Here is an 18,555-nt window from a genome sequence, read left to right as displayed (position 1 = left end):
AACTGGGGGAGCCCATCCAGCCGGCTCTGCCTGCCCCCAGCTCCTGAGCTGGCTCCAGCTGGGCACACTGGGCTGGGGGTGCAGGCCTTTGTTTTTCTTCCAGACTGGGGAGGCCGTGTGGGAGCATGGAGAGAGCTGGGAGAGCTGAGCAGGGCTGGGCCTGGCGTGCCCCTGGCACAGATGGGCCTGGGCTGGTGTTGGAGGCTGCCTGGATGCTGCAGGACTCAGCTGATCCTTCTCGCCTTTTTTTTTAATTTTTTTTTTGATTTGGAATTTTTTTTTTTTACTAAGGCGTTGTCTGTTTCAAACTATGAGATGATTTTTCTACCTGTGTTGAACTCGCAGCTCTTGGTGGTTTTTAGCCAGAGCTGCTAAGGTTTGTCTTCCCAGGGGCACTGCTGCTCCTCTATAGAGTTTTGGTCTGTCCCAGCTCAGCGTGTGTGAGGGTTTTGGGTCTGGCCAGAGCATCCCAGGATGGTGACCTGTCCTGGCATCGCTCTTCCTGTGAGGGCTTTGTGAGGGCTGTGAGGGCTTTGTCCTTCCCGAGGCACCTATTGGTCTCAGGCAGTTTAATGTATTTATTTTTGATGGCGCTTGAGTGCTTCCCATGGTCCCAGACAGGTTTCTGCAGCTGTATGAGGAGTGTCAGAGTGGAGCCACTGCAGTGTCCCCTGGACAGCAGCTGCCACCCTGGAGCAGCACTGGCACCAGCCTGGTGCCAGCACACCCCTGTGTGTGCCCACACACACCTCAGCACGCTTCCTCTGCACTGACCAAAGGGCTGGGACAGAATCTCCACTCCAAGCACTTCCCTCTCCTGTCCCAGCTCAGCCTCTGCATCGGAGCCGCAGCTCACGGCCTCCCCTGCAGCCTCGAGGGCCTGGCCAGCAGCAGGACGGGCCCCTGTGGTGACCAACCCTCCAGGCTCTTGCACTGAGTCAGGTTTACCCCTAAGGGGCAAAATTGCAAAAAAAAAAAAAAAAAAGAAAAAATACCCCAAAACCGCAAAGTAATAAAAAGGCAAAATGGCTTTTGTCCTGTAGCGCAGCCTGCGCTGCTCACGGGGCCGGGGCTGCTCACGGGCCCTCGGTGTGTCCCTGCCCTGAGGGGCAGCCCGTGCTTTCCTCTGCACTTATTTTACGTTGATTTGTTTATAAATAAAAGGATACCAAGTTCCTCCCCGTGGTTTGTGCACTGATGGCAGCACCGGGCTGAGCCCAGGGACTGAGCCCCGGCTGCCCCAGGCAGGGAGGGACAGCGGGGCCAGGGTGGGGCTGGGGGTGATTGTGGGGCCAGGGAGCACCTCCTGTCCTCCCTGAACCACAGCGTGGGACAAACGCTCCTGGGGCAGCTCAAAGCCACTGGAAACCTTTTTCTGCCCTGCAAAACCTGCAGGCTCAGCCCAGAGTTCCCAGGTTTCTCCAGGGCTGGAAGGAAGCTCAGTCACTTCAGACTTTGGAGCTCTATGTCTAAACCCAGTGTGAATACAGCTCACAAGTTGCTAGCTTAGAGGGGATTAACTCAAGATTGGGCATTTTTGTGCTTCAGTCCTTTCCTTCCCTCCCTCCATGCAGGCAGGAACAGAGCAGGCTCCTTACTCAGTTTGTTACAAATGAGCATTTAATGACCGAGTCAGTTGCACGGTTTTGGCCAAAACAAACATTTCAGGAGAAAAAAAAAAAAACCACAGCTGTGCTGCAGCTGAGGGAGGATCTCACCCTGCCCCAGGATGGCCAGGCCCCAGGGCAGGACTGGGCAGCAGCAGAGCACTGCCACTGAGAATTCCTGCCCAACAGCTGGAACTGGCACACGAGGAATGCTCCAAGCTCTCCGGGCTCACAGCAGCTCTACAGGGAATATTTCAAACAAATGAGGACTAAAGCAAGGGGGGGCTGGGGAGGAGATCACTGGGGAGTGACAGGACAGGGCTTGGTTTTGTGGCTCAGCCAGGTCTGACCGTGCAGCTCTCGAGCTGCTGAAGTCTGAGTGTGCCACATCAGCCAAGGGAGACACTTTCCTTCCTTTCTCCTCAATCAAGGGTCACACAGGGCAGGGAACCGAGCCAGCCCCACAGAGCTGGACAGCAACACCAAGGCAGGGGTGGTGAGCCCCTCCTCAGGAACGGCCCTTGGAGGAGAAGGGCACCCACTGCAGGAGCCCAGGACACGGCTCCAGTGAGGACAAAAAGGCAACAAAAAGGCTCCACTTCAAATGCATGAAAAAGCACCAGGAGCTGCTGTGTCCCAGGCCAGGGACACAGTTCAAGGCAGCAGTGGAAGTGGTTCAGTGCTTCACTCTGTGCTCACCTCCCCCTTGATGCAAGGGGTCGGAGTTTCCCAGCCCCAGGAGCAGCTCCAGGAGCACAGGGAGGGCTCACAGGGAACCCTGGGGTCAGGGCTTCCCTGGCAGCTTTGTTCTCCTGGCCCCCCAGCCTGATCCCAGTTAATCACATCCCTGCAGCGACACCTCAGCCAGAGCTGAGCGTGTTCCAGAGTAACACTATGCCAGGAACATCTTCCTGGTTACAAATTCATAGTGACAATGAATGCACCAAGAGCACCACCGCCAAAGGTTTGCAAATGCTACTGAAAAAGAAAAAAAAAAAACAAACCAAAAATCATCCCCTTCCCCTGAAAAGAAAAACCAAACCAAAAAAGGCTGCATGAATTTGCCCAGAGCCCTCTGTGCAGCACAGCCCAGCTCAGACATTAAGCCAGCCCCCAAAATCTTGTGCCATCCATAATTTCACAAGTAAAGACTGAGGAGGGAGCGGGAAGACTGGAGAAAGCAGCTCCACTGTCAGTGTCCAAGGCACTGCCTGCACTGGGAAGGCCTTGTGCCATGGGATTCCCCTCAGCACAGCAAATCCCACACCCAGCTTGCTTTGACCTCCAAGCTGGTGCAACTGAAGGAAGTTGGAGGGGCCTCTGTGAACTCTCCTCCACAAATAACCAAGATCTATAGAGAAAATGAAGGAAAGAAGAGCTGAGGAAATAAGGGACAGGATCCCAGAACAAAAATTAGAAACCCATAAGTTAGGGAAGCCCAAAGCTGAGGGTGTTGAAGCTACTGCTGTAAGAAGACCTGGAAAACCTAATGGAGACTCCTCTCTGCAGCAAGGACACACCTGGAGAGAGAAAAGGAGCAGGAACTACTGACAGGGAAGAAACACAGGCTGGAACTGCAGAGCCCTGTGCCCAGCTCAGGGGTGTCCCAGCTCCACAGGGGCACTGGGGCACCTCCAAAGGCACTGAACTGCTCCCCTGGGCATGGCTCCTTGCACACAGAGCACAGGGAGTGAGCACAGCTCAGCCAGCACTGAACCCTGCCCACAGGCAGCCCCAAAGCAGCATTTTCACTGTGCTGCAGCCTAAGGGAGCTGGGTGACACAAATCCCAGGGACACTGCCACCCTCCCCATGTGGGCACAGCCTCCAAGCCACCAGAGCTGCCACATTAGGGAACACAGGGGATACTGTCAGTGAGACCAAGGCTCAGAGTCTCTTTAGGATCAACATTTACAGGGAGAATTCTTCAGCTGTTGGTGCTGTGGAACAACCCAACACCCAGCAATAACATCTGGTCCCAGTGCTGTGCCCAGGGATGGGGAGCACTCCTGTGACAGACTGGGGCTGACCCTGCTTCCCCCTGCAGGTCACTCCTGAAGGGAGAGGAGGGAAGGGGCTGGATCTCTCCAGTGCCCTGGCACTCAGCAGTGGAGCCCACACACCCACAGGGGTGTGCAGATGCTGCTCAGCTCCTGCAAAACTCCCTCACAAACCAGCCAGAGCAGGGGCAGGTGTCACATCCATGATCACCCACTGCACAGAGGGAGGATGCAAGTGTAAACTCTGCCTGGTTTGCTGGTGCAGTCTGAGTGCCAGGTTTTAGTGTCTTCTCCTTCCCAGGACTGTTTACATCCAGTTTCCACATCCCTGTAACACCTGCAGCCCTTACAGAGCAGAGCTTGAGCCCTAGGGCTGACAGGATCTGCTGTCCCACGAGATGGACACAATGGATACTTCCAAAATGTTCTTTTACTATGAGGGACTGCAAAATACTGAATTTCCTAAACCCAGGAACCCCTTGTGCAGCTCTGCCCCTATTTCCAGGAGTGTGTGTACCACTGGTGCTTTTATCCAAATCTAACCCCAAATTCCTCTAAATCTGTATTTTATTGTGTGTCACTTTGCTAAGGGACACCCATCCCCAGCTGTTCCACAGACAGAGGCAGGACCCAGCCCTCAGCACAGCTGGAACAGATCTAAACTGTGCTAACACATCTGAACTGTGAGCACCAGCACATCCCATGGTGCCCCAGCTTTCTACCAAATAATGTGGGAATCAGTTATCAGGAGCAAAGACTGGCCAAGAATTTTCTTCCCAAAGGAAGAGGCTGAGGTCATGAAACATTACCAGGGATCAGTCGTGATTTGCTGAAGGGAACTTCAGCTCTGTCATCTCCAGGTCAGGAGAGCTGCTGCCACTCCGGTCACTGTAGGTGTCCCTGCAGGAGTAAAGGATCTGGGGTCAGGGAGCACAAGTGTTTTAAGAACAGATTAATTAATTAATGTGGGATGCTGCAGCACAGGGAAAACTTCAGCTCCTGTGCTGCAAGGAGCAATTTCAAACTCCAATGTGCAAAAGCAGAGAGTTAAAATATCCCTCCACCCTTGGAGGCACTGAAATGAGAGTGCCTCACACACAAAACTCCTCTGGACCACACCTGAGCACTGTGATGTTGACACCAACACAGGAATCCCGTGGTGCAGCTGCTCTGCAGCTCAGCCCACAAAGCCAACACTTTATTTTTGGCATTGCATCTGCCTGGGTTTGATACAGGCACTGCTAATTCTCCTCAGCATTTGGTCTGGTTTTTGTTTAGTGCCTGTCAGCAACCCCTCAGTGTTCTCTGTGAGGAGGAGAACAGGTCAGCAGCAAATGGTTGTTATTTGTTGCACAGTCCTGAGTGCCAAAGGGAATTGCAGGCACTGGGGAACAGCAGCACCAAGTAACTGCACCATTAAATCCACCCAAAACACCACTTGCTTTGCAAACTGAAACAAAGAAAGCTGAAGTCAGCAGAAAAAAAAAAATAAAGAGGCTGCAACCACCAGGGTCTGTTGTTTAAACCAGCAACAGGAACAAGTTTCTCATGGACCAGCCTGTACATGGGACTTGTCTGAGGAATGCAGGGAAAAGCCCAGGAGGTCTCCAGTCAGGTAAAAGAGCAGGCCCAACCTCAGTTCCCCCAAAGAGCCTGACTTGACAGCACAAGGCTGCAGATGCTCTCCCTGAAGGCAGGGCCTCTCTGCAGGACAGCTCTGTGGCCCCACAATCAGCCCCAACACACCAGATGTGAGCTCTCAAAAGAAGAGTGGAAAGAAGGGGGGTGCAATACCAAGTTATCCCCAGGAGCTCCGTGCCAAGAGGATGCTCTGGCTTATCCTGCAGGAAGCAGCACTGTCCTGTGACAGCTCTGACTGGGGTGTGTCTGAAACCCACCTGGGGGAGAGCCTGCAGCCCTTCTGCAGGTAGTGGGTGAGTCTCCCTGCAGATGCCAGGAGGAGCCCAAAGTATGGTGGTGATGGCTTGATGGGCCTGGAGAGGAACTCGGGGTGATACTGAACACCAATGAAGAAAGGATGGTCTGAAAAGAACAAACAAAACATTCATGTCAAGCCTCTCAAGCTTGTGGCTGAGCTGCAGGTGAAATCCTCATTATGTTGAAGCCCTGATGATGGGGAAGTATCATTTCCATTTTTGTCCATAAATGGAGAGGGACATGGGATTTTATTTTTACCATCATTTTATGGATGGAATCGAGACAGTCTGAATGGGTCCCACATGAAAAGCTGCTCCATTACCCTCCAAACACTTCCCCTTGTCCATCCACACACAAACCAACTGCTTAAGGACTCACCTTCCAGCTCAACCACCTCCATCCTCTCTCCCTCCTCATCCTGCCCCACAAACTTCAGACCTTGCTCTTCAAAACACTTCTTCAGTTCTGGATTGACCTAGAAAACCAGAAGCAAGACAAGCCATGATCTCTTGTGTCTGCATTACACAGGAAAGCTCAATACCCACATGAGCATTTTTACCTCAAATCTGTGTCTGTGTCTCTCCTCCAAGAAATCATGATCTCCATAGAGCTTCCCTGCAGCAGAAGTAAAATATTCCTTAGAGCAGTGATCACAGCTTTTAACACATTCACTTGATCAGCATCCTTCAGAATCTGCCACTTCTGGAGGGAACTGAAGTCCCTGATCCCCATTCCCCACCAGAACAGTCTGTGAACAGCTGCCATTCAGGGATGCTTCAACATCCCCAGGCCTCACTTCCCCAAGCCATTCCCAGGAAACATTTCCAGAAGAGGCAAGAAGGGCCTTACTCATGATTGAATTCTTGGTTTGGAAGAGTGTCCTCCTCTTGCCAAGCCTCATTGTCCCACCCATTTGCCCAGGATTATGTTCTGGCATGTCTATGACCTGTGGAAAGAATTCAGAGGGAGATGAGAATCAGGGAGGAATAATAACAGGCAAACTCTGACACATAAAAGGAGAAAAAAAAATCCCAACCAACATTCATGCAAAAAACCAAGGAAACCAGCCCAAGGAACACTGACTTGACAAGGCAGACCAACAGAACTAGGGTAGCTGGCTGAGTTGTTCAGTACCTGTGGGAGGTTTGTGGATATTCAGGGAACTTCCACAGAGGAAATTTCCTCAGTCAGAGTTTACACAGATTGCACACACCAATACTGTGCTGTTTATTGAACTGCATCTTAAACAAACAAATTTATGGAAACAAAACCCCCAAATTAGCCTTGCTCACTCTCTGAAAGATCATCATAAGCTGTTTTTTTGTAACTTCCTCACTTTGAGTAGCATTTTAAATTACAGCAGAAACCAATCATTATGGTGGACTCTGGACCAGAAACACAGAGCCTTCCACAAATGCTCCCAGGAATTCAGGTCTGCCTGGAGCTATCGTTCAACAGTTCAAGTTGGAAGGGACCTTAAATCCCATCCAGTGCCACTCCTGCAATGGCAGGACACTTCCCACTGTCCCAAGTTGCTCCAAGCCCTGTCCAACCTGGCCTTGGACACTCTGAGGGATCCAGGGGCAGCCGCAGCTTCTCCTGGCAATCATGCCCAGGGATGTGCAGGAAAAACAAGTAAGGCTATCACAAGTAAATCACCATAAACTCACCACTGGATGAGAAGTTTTGGGATCAAACTCTGTTGAGTTGGCATCTGCAATGTAACATTCAGCAGTCAGGAGCACAGAGTGGCTCACACCATGGCATCCCCTGCCCCAGGGACAGCTGCCCCTCATCCCAGCTGTGCTGAGCCCCTCCTCAGGCACAGAACAGCCCAGGCAGCAGGAACAGGGCTGCCAGCACTGTTCAGTACCAATTTCAAAGGCTGCAGCTGCTGGATAACCCACCCTCATTCAGGAAAAACACACATTCAACAGCTTCAAATACAGAAATAAAGGCAGGGAGGGGGAAAGGAGCACAATGGTCTGAAGAACTTCTTTTTCCTCACCCTCATTACTGGAGAGAATCAAAGAGGCTAAGAACTCAATTTAGCACCCTCTGAAGGGAGTTCTGTGAACAGGGACCTGCTCAATCCAAGCAGAGGGGCTCAGAAGATAACTCCACTCACTGAAGGAGCTGCAACTGCTGGCTGGCTGAACTGCTTCTTGAGCTTCATTGCCACTGGCTGCAGTGGGAATTTGGCACATGTAGGCCACCAAGGTGTTTCATTCAGGAGCTAAGAACCTCATGTTGAGCAATAGGAAGATATCTGTCATTATCAGCATGACTTACTCCTTTAATTTCTGTTTAAATAGGGCAAGGAAATTGCTCTTTTTACTTTGAATTAGCAAAAGAGATAGGGATTTTTACAGGTCTAGGTAAAAAATTAAACTGAGCTATGAAAAACTTAAAATCACAGGTATCTAAAAAAAAAAAATCACAGCTATTACTCAAGCAACCCCAGAAATGACCAAAGGAAGGAAGGGTTTTGTGCCATTACCTTGCCAACCAAGGACACTGCGAGCAAACTCCACCACTGCCAGCTGCATTCCCAGACAGACTCCTGTGGAAGGACAGGCAGGACACGGATCAGGTCAGGACAAGGACCTCTGAGCCCTTGCTGCAAAGCACACACACCCTCACAGAGTGTCCTGAGTCAGAGGCAGATCTGTGACGGGGATTTAGGGCTCTGTAGTCCTGACAAGCTTTACTTCCCTCCCTTTCCCATCAAACTCCAGCTCAATCTCTCACCACAGACACTTCACTGAAATGCAGTCTTGTATTTCTTGGTGCCAAGATCACCACAGCCTGATCTGAAACATCCCCAGACTGCAATCCCCTCATTACAGACTCCCTGTCAGCCAACCCAGCCAATTCTGACCACTTCAGAGCTAAGCAGGGGTGAGGCTGCACTCCCTGCTCAGCTGAGCACAGATCACTGCCTGCAGAACTGCTCATCCCACACACCAGTGAAGATCAGGGCAGCTCCTGCTGCAGACCAGCAAGGCTGTCCTTCAACTTCCTTTATTTCTTATGGATGAAACATGTTTCTCACCTAAAAAGGGTTTTTTCTGTTTCCTTGCCCAGGAAATAGCTTGAATTTTGCCTTCTGTCCCTCGAACACCAAATCCACCAGGAACCAGAACTCCACTGCATGAGGATGAAGAGATTCCATTCGGCATGGCTGCCCCAAACCACACACCCACAAATCACCCCCATCCCATAAAATCCTGGCCTTGCAAGACCTCTCTCCCCTGAAAAGGGCTCTGAAATAGCCACGTGGCAAGGCCTGGCTGCAGCAGCTTCCACATGAGCTGTCACTTAAAGAGGGGGAAATATTTCATAAATGCCAATTTTACCTTCCCAAAGAGAGATCCCAAATATCTCACAGGTTACCATGCTGAAATGGTTCATGCTGTGGGATTCACACACCCTGCCCCAAACATGTTTGCAAACACATCACCCAGCCAGGCCCATGCTGAGGAAACCCCTGGCTACAGTGCCAGGTTGTCCTAACACCAAACTCTGCAGGAGGTTCTTTATTCTGTTCTCACACAAATCCTGCTGCCCTGAGGCATAAAAGGCCCCACTATTTCTTGTTTTTGTGCTAATTCTTGGCACTCCTCTGCATACTAATGCTTTTCCCCCTCTCACACTATTTCTGAAGAACTTGGTACCCCATTTACACCTTCCATTCTCAGTCTGACTTCACCAGTACCTTTCCTTCCTCCTGATTTCCTGTTTCCACCTGATCATGCAGGTGTGCATATCCTCATCACCATGATTATTTCCCCAACCTCCCTCACTTATTAACAATTCTCCATTTAACACCTTCTCCTCAATGTCCCTGAGAGGTGTCTGGGGCCTTGTCAGAGTGTGCTGAAAACAGGTTTATCAGACATTCTCCAAGGAAAGGGCCACAGCAGAACTTACTCAGCACCACAGAGCTTCTGCCACGCCTCGTGGTACCTGACAGGCTCCTCCTGCAGAGTGTCTGGCTCCAAGTCAGCAGAGTCAATGTACTGGGAAGAAATCCAAAAAAAAAAAGGATGATGAGATATTGCCACCAGAGTGTACAGGACTTCCTGAATTCTCATTAAATTAAGACAGCATCATTCCTCCTGGACAGCTCTGGATTTGTTTCCTAATGGATCCTTTAGTTTTTTCTGGGCTGATTTCCCATCTGTCAGCCAACAAAACTCCTTTCCTCACCCCCCTGTTCTTGGTGCACAATCAGAACCCATGATTTCTGTGTCCTCCCCTCTCTGCAGCCCTGCTGTGACTTACACCAAGTCCCTGAGCCCCTGCCTGCAATGTTCAATGTGAGGTGTGAATGCAGCACAGCAAGGTGGGAACACGGGGCTGTGCAGACACAAACCACCACACAGAGAGGAAAAAAACTATCCTTTTCTCATCAAATAAACATCTCCTTCAAGAAGCACTGCAAAAGAAATAGGCTATGGTGAAACACAGGCTGCTGTAATTAAAGGGTGTTATGACAATGGAAAAAAAACCCTGCAATTTTTCCATTTTCTCATCTCCAGCATTCCATTACCTCTGAACTTCTGGATGTTCTGGCAGGCTGCTAACCCTTTAAAAGACCAATTTTGTCCTTCTTTTTTTGCTTGGTTTTTGGAAGTTGCTAAACTACCAATCAGTTCTTTAGCTAACTACAGCTACTCAGTTCTTCAGCACAAGATCTCCCTGCACAGAGCTCACTTCACTTCTGAGCCACTCAGACACAGCTGTGCCAGGGAATACCCACAGATCCACGTGCAGGGTTTGCACTTTACCAGTCTTGTTTTGCTTATTTTCACCTCTACTGATTTTGGAAGTTGAAAGGAAACCCTGACCTGGATCAGTACTGTTAAAAAGCAATCACCTGTTTCCATGACTCACTGACATCATGGAACTGCTGGGCATTTAGAAACCTATTGAAATGAAAATTAAATTTCTAGCAACAGGTAGAATTCATATTTCACCTCTTCAGAGCATCCAGCTATGACCAACACCCCTGAAAGCATCTGTGCATCCAAACCAGCATGAAAACTTTAATAAAGCCTGAGGCAGGGGCATCATAAAACCTGAGTACCACAAGGTTAACAGCAACAAAAAAGATAAAACAACAAAAAGAATCACTTGCAACAAGTGTCAGAGAAATGAAATCAGAGTGCCCCCCTCCGATCCATCCACCACTGTCACAGCTCAGCACACAACACTGAGTTTCCATCTGCTCCAGCTCAAAGGAGAACAGGCTGGTTTGCTCTGAAGCTGGTTTGTTCTGAAGCTGGTTTAGGCCTGATAACAGCTGTTTTAATGCTGTTATAATCAAAACAGCTGCTTTGATGCAAGGACAATTTGGATGTTCATTGGCTGAATCACTTCTCCCTTTCTGTCTATGGCTTTGTGAAAATCTGAATTAGGATGGGCAGAGCTGTAGGTGGAAGCAGGATGGGTGGAGTTTTTTCCCCACACACAGACCCACTCCTACCTTAATGTCAAGTTTGTGGTTGATGGCCAGGGCAGAGTGCTCCAGGGCTTTGATGACAGATGCATAGGAGTCAGAAAATTTGGTGTATTTGCCCACCAGTGCAATGGAACACGTTTCAAGCAGACGGTCATACCTAGAGAGCACCAGAGCACACAGGTTATTCCAGCAGTAACAGGACAGGGATGGAATCTTCCATTCTGTTCAGCTTTCCAAGGAACAAACAAACTTTTCCTGTTCTCCTCAGTGTGTCCAGCAGAGCTGACGTCCTTGCAAGAGTGACCTTTTACAATAATTATGATTTAGAAACATCAAAGCGAGATCAAAACCAGAACAATGACTGAGGAAAACAGTTGCAGAAAGCCACACATAAATTAACTCCTCTCTCCTGATGATGAAAAGCCATTCTGAGCAGATCCAAACTGCCTTTTCAGGAAGCTGTATTAGATTCAAAGGCTGCACTGAACTCCTAGGAGAGGATCAAAGCACAGCTTGCTGTATGTTTGTGCTGCACAGCATCTTCCCACGCTGCTGCTGTGCTCATATCAGCAGCTCCAAACACAGAAAGCATTTCTGCAGCCCTAAGGCTGTGCTGCCTCCACTTTCAATCCCCAGCACCTGGCAGCACAGGATTCACACAGCATTCCTGGCCACAGCCAAGAGTTTGTTTAAAGTTTCTCTCAGAATTGCTAAATAACTTCAGCCCAGCTGGTGACAAGGGCCTTCCCCACCAAAAGGAAATGTTAATGACAGGGCTGGCTTACATCAGGCACAGAAATCAAGGAAAGCATCTAGATCTTGAAAATTAATTTCTTATAAGAACAAACATAATTAAGGCTTCAGCTGACATTCAAGCCCTTTCTGAAAAGACTCTATTCACAATTTCCCCATGAACATTGAGTCTATTCCTCACAAGAAAAAACCCAGTGTCCAAGGGGTCTCAGAACAGGTACCAAACACTTGTCTCACTTACCTGAAAGCACTCTCAAAGATATTCTTTGACACTCCTGACATCTCCATACAGCTACAAAAGGATTTCAACACTTTGTAATGTTACTGAGAGGGGTTTTTTATATAAAAAGTGAGGGCAGAATTGTCCAGCTGTTAATAACTTCAGGCTGGGTTTGACTCAGACAGTAGACTTCCAACATAAGATAAGGATCTCACTAAGTTTATCTCACAGGATTTTATGGAGAGAAGGCTGAGGGAATTGGAGTGGTTCAGCCTGAAGAAGAAAAAAGCCCAGGGAGACTTTATGGCAGCCTTCCAGTAAGAGGATTTATGAGAAACATGGGGACAGACTTCTTAGTAGGGTCTGTTGTGCCTGCACAACTGGTGATGGTTTTGATCTAAAAGAGGGGGGATTTAGGCAGATATAGGGATGAAATTTTGTACAATGAGAGTGGTGAGGCACTGGCACAGGTTGTCTGAGACCTATTCAGTTGTTTTAGCAACATGTTAATGAATGAAGTTCAGAGCAGCTCCTGCAAGCAAAAGAAACCCAGTTAGAATAAAGAGTTCCACATGCTAATCCAGTCAGGGCTTCTGTCTTCACCTCCAAGGGGACTGCAGGATCATCTCTGCATTAAGGCTCAGCTAAACAAAGCAGAAGGAACAGGAGTTGTAGCTATGGGATTTTTGGTTTCATCAAGTCTGACATCTCTGAGATAACACATAATTTTCATCTCCATTTGAAAGCATTAATAAAAATTTGTTAGTTCAGCATGAATGCTTTGGGAAGAACCTCCCCCAGCAGCTGTGGATTCCCCACACTGGAAACATTCAAAGTTTGGATGGGGCTTTGAGCAAAGTAAAAAACCAATGGGAGCATGTAAGAACACACCTGAGAACAGGAAATTACACATCATCTCAAACAATCAACAAGCAAGAACAGAAAGCAATGCTGAAGTGTGCTGCAGTGTGCCCAGCAGTGCAGCTCACCTGTCAGCCATCTCCTTCCACTTCATGAGCATCCTCCTGGGCTGCCTCTCGATGGGAAGGTCCAGCCTGTGCCTGAAGTAATCCACAACTCCCTGCTCCTCCAGCAGCAGAGGAACCCGGTAGATGGAGGAGACATCATGAACACAAATGACCTGTTCATAAAATAAGGATATCATTAAAACAGCCATCCAGAACCTGTACAATCATTTTTACTCAGATATTCAGAGTGTTCCTCTAGCAGAAAACCATATGACCACCTCAACTTCCAGACAATGACATTTTGAATAATATAATGTAGCAATGATATTTTCTGAAAAATCCTTTCCTTAGGATTTTTTCTCCTGAGAAGCTGAGAGGCCTCAGGAACAAAATGTAAACATTGATTATCTGCTGCTGTGGAATGCAACAGGTGCATCTGTGATTGGTCTCATGTGGTTGTTTCTAATTAATGGCCAATCACAGCTCAGCTGGCTCAGACTCTCTGTCCGAGCCACAAGCCTTTGTTATCATTCTTTCCTATTCTATTCTTAGCTAGCCTTCTGATGAAATCCTTCCTTGTATTCTTTTAGTCTAGTTTTAATATAATATATATCATAAAATAATAAATCAGCCTTCTGAAACATGGAGTCAGATCCTCGTCTCTTCCCTCACCCTCAGACCCCTGTGAACACTGTCACAATATAACATATCAATATTTAATACTGGTTTCCTTATGCTTGGAAAAGCAATTTCTTCAGCACTCCCAAGGCATTACTGCTCCCTGGAGCCCCTTGGGAAGGGCTAGAGCACAGTAACCCAGCAGGAGAGTCAGCTGCCCAGCACTTCATGTGAGCAGCACTCAGCAAAGTTCAAAGAACACTCCAGAGAGACTCCTGTGACACAGAATCACAAGTGAAGCTACAAACTGCCACAGGCACAGCTTCCCCCTTCCCACCACTGTCCTTCCTAACCAGGGCTCCCAATCTGAGTGAAACCCAGGGAAATCTGTGACCCCAGTACAGCAATACGCTTTACAGGGTGCCCCTCATTAAATTTGGGATTACACAATTATAAGCAAAGAATTCTTAGGTCAATGAGGAAAATCTACATCAACAGTTCTAGTCCACTGAAATGGGAAAAGATGGCTCAGGACAACTGTCACCTGTCCATTAATAATGAACCTGTGTTTTAAAGATCCAAAACACACTGGCAAAACTTTTTTAAGTCCTCATTTCTACTGACTTAAATGAAAGCAGAGTTCAGTACTGCACCAGTCAAACCTCCCTGGTTGCACATTTCCCTCTTTTACTGCTCACTTCCCAATCCAAGTGCAACAGCAGCCAAGAGCAACAGCTACATAGAACTGCATTAAACTTCCTGGAAAGGGACAAGAGCCAACTTATTTTGAATTCCTGGCCAACAAGAGGTAGATATTTTACTGATGACACATCAACATTATTGCCAGCAGTGCAGTGCTTGAAATTGCAGGGCTCAAGTTTGGTCTTGCTAGAGAGCAGATTAATAAAAATTACTGGACAGAACCTGGGGTTGTGAAGTTATACTAAGTCTTTCACAAAAAGACAACATTTTTTGAGCTCCAGCTGGATTGCAAAGTGCTAAAACTCAGCCTACATACTTTTGATTATTTTCCAAGGTCTACCTTAGAATGTGTTACAAGTCTCAGTATAGAAAGAATCATGCAAACATGGAATTTGTGCACATCACAACCTTTAAGTGAAGTGCTGCTTCTCCCAAACACCATTTCAACCTCTCTGTGAAATCTCTCCTCAAGAATTCTTGGGCAGAACAATAATATTGTGAAAAGAGCAGAAATACAGTCATATATCCTTTAAAACTAATTTTGGGTAATCTTTTCACCTCTAAATACTGGGAAAATCTCATTCTTCTATGTTCACAGAAGGAATGTGGAACTATAAGATCAAAGCAGTGATTCAGAAATCACCTTGGATTCCATAGGATTCTCTAAGCTTACACCAATCACCTTACAAGAAAACCTGGGCACAAAAAGAATTGGTTCAGCAACAGGTTCATGTGTCAGGAAGGGAGGTAAGACAAAGCAGCAAATGAATTATGCAGCTACCAAAACACAGAGCTAGAACTGCTGCACTAGACAAAACTCCCCTCAGCATCTGACAAGCAGCTCCAGTATTTACTGCAAGGCAGCACAGACAGCAATCCTCACCTGTTCTGGTTCAACATGACAGAACATGGAAATCTTTTCTTTTACTGAGGTATCCAGTGGAGTGGAGCACCTGCAAACAATCTAACACAGCAGCAACATCAGGGTTGTGACGCAAACAGAAACGCTCAGGCATTCATAAAACAAACCTCTAAAATGAGCTGTCTTTGTGCAGTCTCTGATTTGAGAAAAAAAACCCACAATTCCGTTTCTTTTCCTTATTTATCACCACTATACAAGAGCTCTCAAATTCAGCATTACTTAGACAAGATTACTGCTGCAACATGCCAGATTTTTACATTCAAAGCCGTGCTACACAAACCTTACCAGATCTGGAGAGAGCCCGAGACCTCTGAGCTCACGAACACTGTTCTGGGTGGGTTTGGTCTTCTGCTCCCCTGTCGAGCTTGGCTGGCCAGAGAAGAGCAGTGGGTGCATCAGATTGTGATAAGCAGCAATGATTCAGCAGGTTAATATCTCAGACATCTCATAAAAAGTTTGACTCAGTCCTTGGACAATTCACACGAGCCTCATGGAGCCCATTTTAACCCCAGGACTGAAAGCAACAGCAGGAACCCAAGTTCCAATCTGCCCACTGGAGTGCAGGAAAGACAGGGACAGAGAGCCTAAGGTTTATCCACTGCTCCCTCCAAATACCTAATGTTCTGTCTTTCTGATTTTTCTCTATAAATCACCTGGCCTGGACAGAAGGGGGAAAAGGGAGAAGAGAACCAACATTGATCTGCACTCCATAATAATCAATCTGCTCTGTCAAATCCAGTTCAGTCTGACACAAGGAATGCTCATGTTGCATTTCTGCAACTCCCAAGCCTTTATTACACATTTACACCCTTTGAAAAGTTCTTTTTCAATTCCTGTAAGACCTTTTAAATACATAAGCATATAATCTCTGCATTTCTGCCAGAAGTTTATATATACACAGAAATACAAAAGTAACGGCACTTAAGCATTTCAGAAACACCTATTTAGGAAATTTTGGACTGAGGAAGCCTCTGATCACCAGCATGTTTCAGGTCCTTACCTGGGGAACCAGGCTGACGTGAATGTTACAGAAATTCTCTCTTTTGGCCTTGAACTGGAACTGGCGGAAGGCCTCGATGAAAGGCATGCTCTCGATGTCACCCACGGTGCCCCCGAGCTGGCAACACACACACACTGGGAGTTACTGCCAAAACCTGCTGAAGGTGCACACTAAAGACATGAAAACACACATAACAATCTACTCCAGGTGCTATTCTACCTTCATCATTTCCCCACACACCAAAAAGCCACAAGAAAAATAGCTTTCCGTACAGGCAGCACCTCAGAGACATCAGCTTGGCTTTTATTTTCTCTTCAGAAAAAGGACTTAGATGTGAAAATTATGATTTATGAACATTAGGTGGCACTGAGAAGCAAAATTTCTGTTAAGTTTTAGGAGCTATACAGAGTGGACACATGCAGGAACAGATGCAAGACCACTCTTAGAGCCTCCCAGGCCCTGTCAGACTGTGATCCTGGCACAGAAATTGGCACCCACGCTGCAGGCAGAGCCCAAGTCACCCTGACCTGGGCTCTGTGACAAGCTCCCTCTCCTGTGTTAGCACATCCCAGCAGCCAGCTCAGCACTGTCAGAGCCTTCACCCTGCTCTGTCTCCTTCTGGCAGCAGAATGTTCCATGAACACCCTGAGCAGTGCCACCACTACCTTGTGCCACTTCCTGCTGCATGGCTGTGCTTGAACAGGTCACTTGGAGGAGGAAAGACAATTGTATGCAGAGGGGGATTTACCTCCCCTGCCTCCATCCACCAAGGAAGAGGGCACAGCACAATTAATTCAGACTGGCACATTGAGTTACAAGAGCTAAAAAATTCATTCTGTAGGTTAATTCATAGAATATCCTGCGCTAGAAGGGACCCACTGAGTCCAGCCCCAAACCCTGCACAGATCCCCCAACAATCCCACCCTGGGCAATCCCACTCCACCCTCTGGGCAAAGAATCTTTCCCTGATCTCCAGCCTAAATTCCCCCTGACACAGCTCCAGCTGTTCCCTGGGGTCCTCTGGGGCTGCCCCTCATGAGGCAACTGCAGGCTGCAATTCAAAAGATTAATAATTGAAATTAACAAAGGGAATCTTTAACCCATTCAGTAACACGCAAAGCTGAACATTTCTGTAAAGAAAAATGCAAGATATGCATATAGATCAGTTTAGTGCATACAAGAAACAAAACTACCTACTTTTTAAAAGTTACAAACCTCAATCACACAAACTTGGGGTTCAATGCCATCTTCATCCACAGGAATCCGTGCCTGCCTCATTACCCATTCCTGTATGGCATCTGTGATGTGGGGAACAACTGGAAAAGAAACCCAGGCAAGGGTTAAAGCCCCCACACGTTTCTCCCTCTTAACTCATAAGAAAGCAAATTACTGACAATCACTAGCCAGTGCTCCCCATAGGGCTTGAGCAGGAATTTTTGTATTTAAAGAACTGTGCATTTTTGAAGTGATTATTCTTGGCTGTGATTTTCAAGGGCCTTGGCAGGAAACTGAACCCTGCCTTAATTTAAACACGTGTAAGAAACGTTTCCTTTAAGCTGCAAGATTCAAGCACAAACTGTTCTTTGCTCTAAATAGAGAAAGTAACTCTGTTTTCAACTGTTTGTAAAAGTCCTAATGTCAACCAGCTGTGGAGACTGGTTAAAAAGGGAAGGGACTGATCAGATACTCACAAATCCTTTGGGTTTTCTAATGACATGAGTTAACAAAAGCATTTACCATTTTAACCAGCTAACAAACAAGCCCAAAGTGTATTGGTCTGAAGTCTGTTCACATTTATCACTGGGTACATTAGACAGCTGGACCCAAGTCCAGCACAGTCCAAACACAAGCAGGATGGTGCAGAGGCTCAAGCAAAGATGAAAGGCAAAAGCATCCAGCCAGGACTGAAATACAGAATGCACTTCTAAGCACCAGGAAAGAAGTTTTGCATCACCTTGGACAGTTTTGCCAAGATAATCTCCCTTCCTCTCCTTGTTAATGACATACTGGTAGATCTTCCCCGTGGTCAGGTTGTTGTCTTTGGTGAGTCGGATATCGAGGAAGCGCTCGTAGTTCCCGAGGTCCAGGTCCACCTCCCCTCCATCATCCAGCACAAACACCTCCCCTGCAGGCACAGAAAAGGCACAGGCGCACGTGTCAGGCGTGTGGAACAATTCAACAGAAGGAAACTCCGTCCCTGATTGCCACAGCAAGTTCAGGAGCGGCGAACAGAACTAAAAGCCTTTATAACCGAGAGGAGCAGCGCTCTGGGGACCGAACCCCTTCAGGCAGCAGCAAGAACAGGCAGAGCACATCTGTGCTGCGGGCACAGCAGCCGGCCCACAGTGCTGGCAGGCTCAG

The 18,555-nt window shown here is 47.7% G+C and overlaps 1 protein-coding gene across 1 annotated transcript; it reads right to left on the bottom strand.

The window, feature by feature from the left end:
• Window positions 1–1,598: 1,598 nt before the first annotated feature.
• Window positions 1,599–18,339, bottom strand: CTPS1 (CTP synthase 1). The gene is made up of 17 exons (XM_014310218.2): window positions 18,149–18,339; window positions 17,410–17,510; window positions 16,195–16,311; window positions 15,480–15,563; window positions 15,156–15,236; window positions 12,974–13,125; window positions 11,036–11,168; window positions 9,478–9,566; window positions 8,600–8,694; window positions 8,045–8,107; window positions 7,215–7,258; window positions 6,394–6,490; window positions 6,104–6,159; window positions 5,923–6,019; window positions 5,505–5,649; window positions 4,416–4,506; window positions 1,599–3,127 (listed from the first exon to the last, which is right to left on the bottom strand). Exons 2-16 carry the CDS (start codon window positions 17,470–17,472, stop codon window positions 4,422–4,424), a joined length of 1,401 nt encoding a protein of 466 aa, XP_014165693.1. The 5' UTR covers window positions 17,473–17,510; window positions 18,149–18,339; the 3' UTR covers window positions 1,599–3,127; window positions 4,416–4,421.
• Between the last annotated feature and the right edge of the window lie 216 nt (window positions 18,340–18,555).

The sequence above is a fragment of the Geospiza fortis genome, unplaced genomic scaffold, assembly GCF_000277835.1.
Source record: "Geospiza fortis unplaced genomic scaffold, GeoFor_1.0 scaffold115, whole genome shotgun sequence".
Lineage (NCBI taxonomy): Eukaryota > Metazoa > Chordata > Aves > Passeriformes > Thraupidae > Geospiza > Geospiza fortis.
Note: the sequence above shows the minus strand (reverse complement) of the source record. Positions and strands in the feature narration are given on the sequence as shown.

Excerpts from the sequence above, each read along its gene's own strand:
- CTPS1 (XM_014310218.2), bottom strand. The coding sequence starts at position 17,472 with ATGAGGCAGGCACGGATTCCTGTGGATGAAGATGGCATTGAACCCCAA. Across the intron at positions 15,237-15,479 it reads TCGGGCTCTCTCCAGATCTG|ATTGTTTGCAGGTGCTCCAC; the intron begins GTAAGGTTTGTG and ends CTGCTGTGTTAG. Across the intron at positions 7,259-8,044 it reads CAGTGTCCTTGGTTGGCAAG|ATGCCAACTCAACAGAGTTT; the intron begins GTAATGGCACAA and ends GTTACATTGCAG.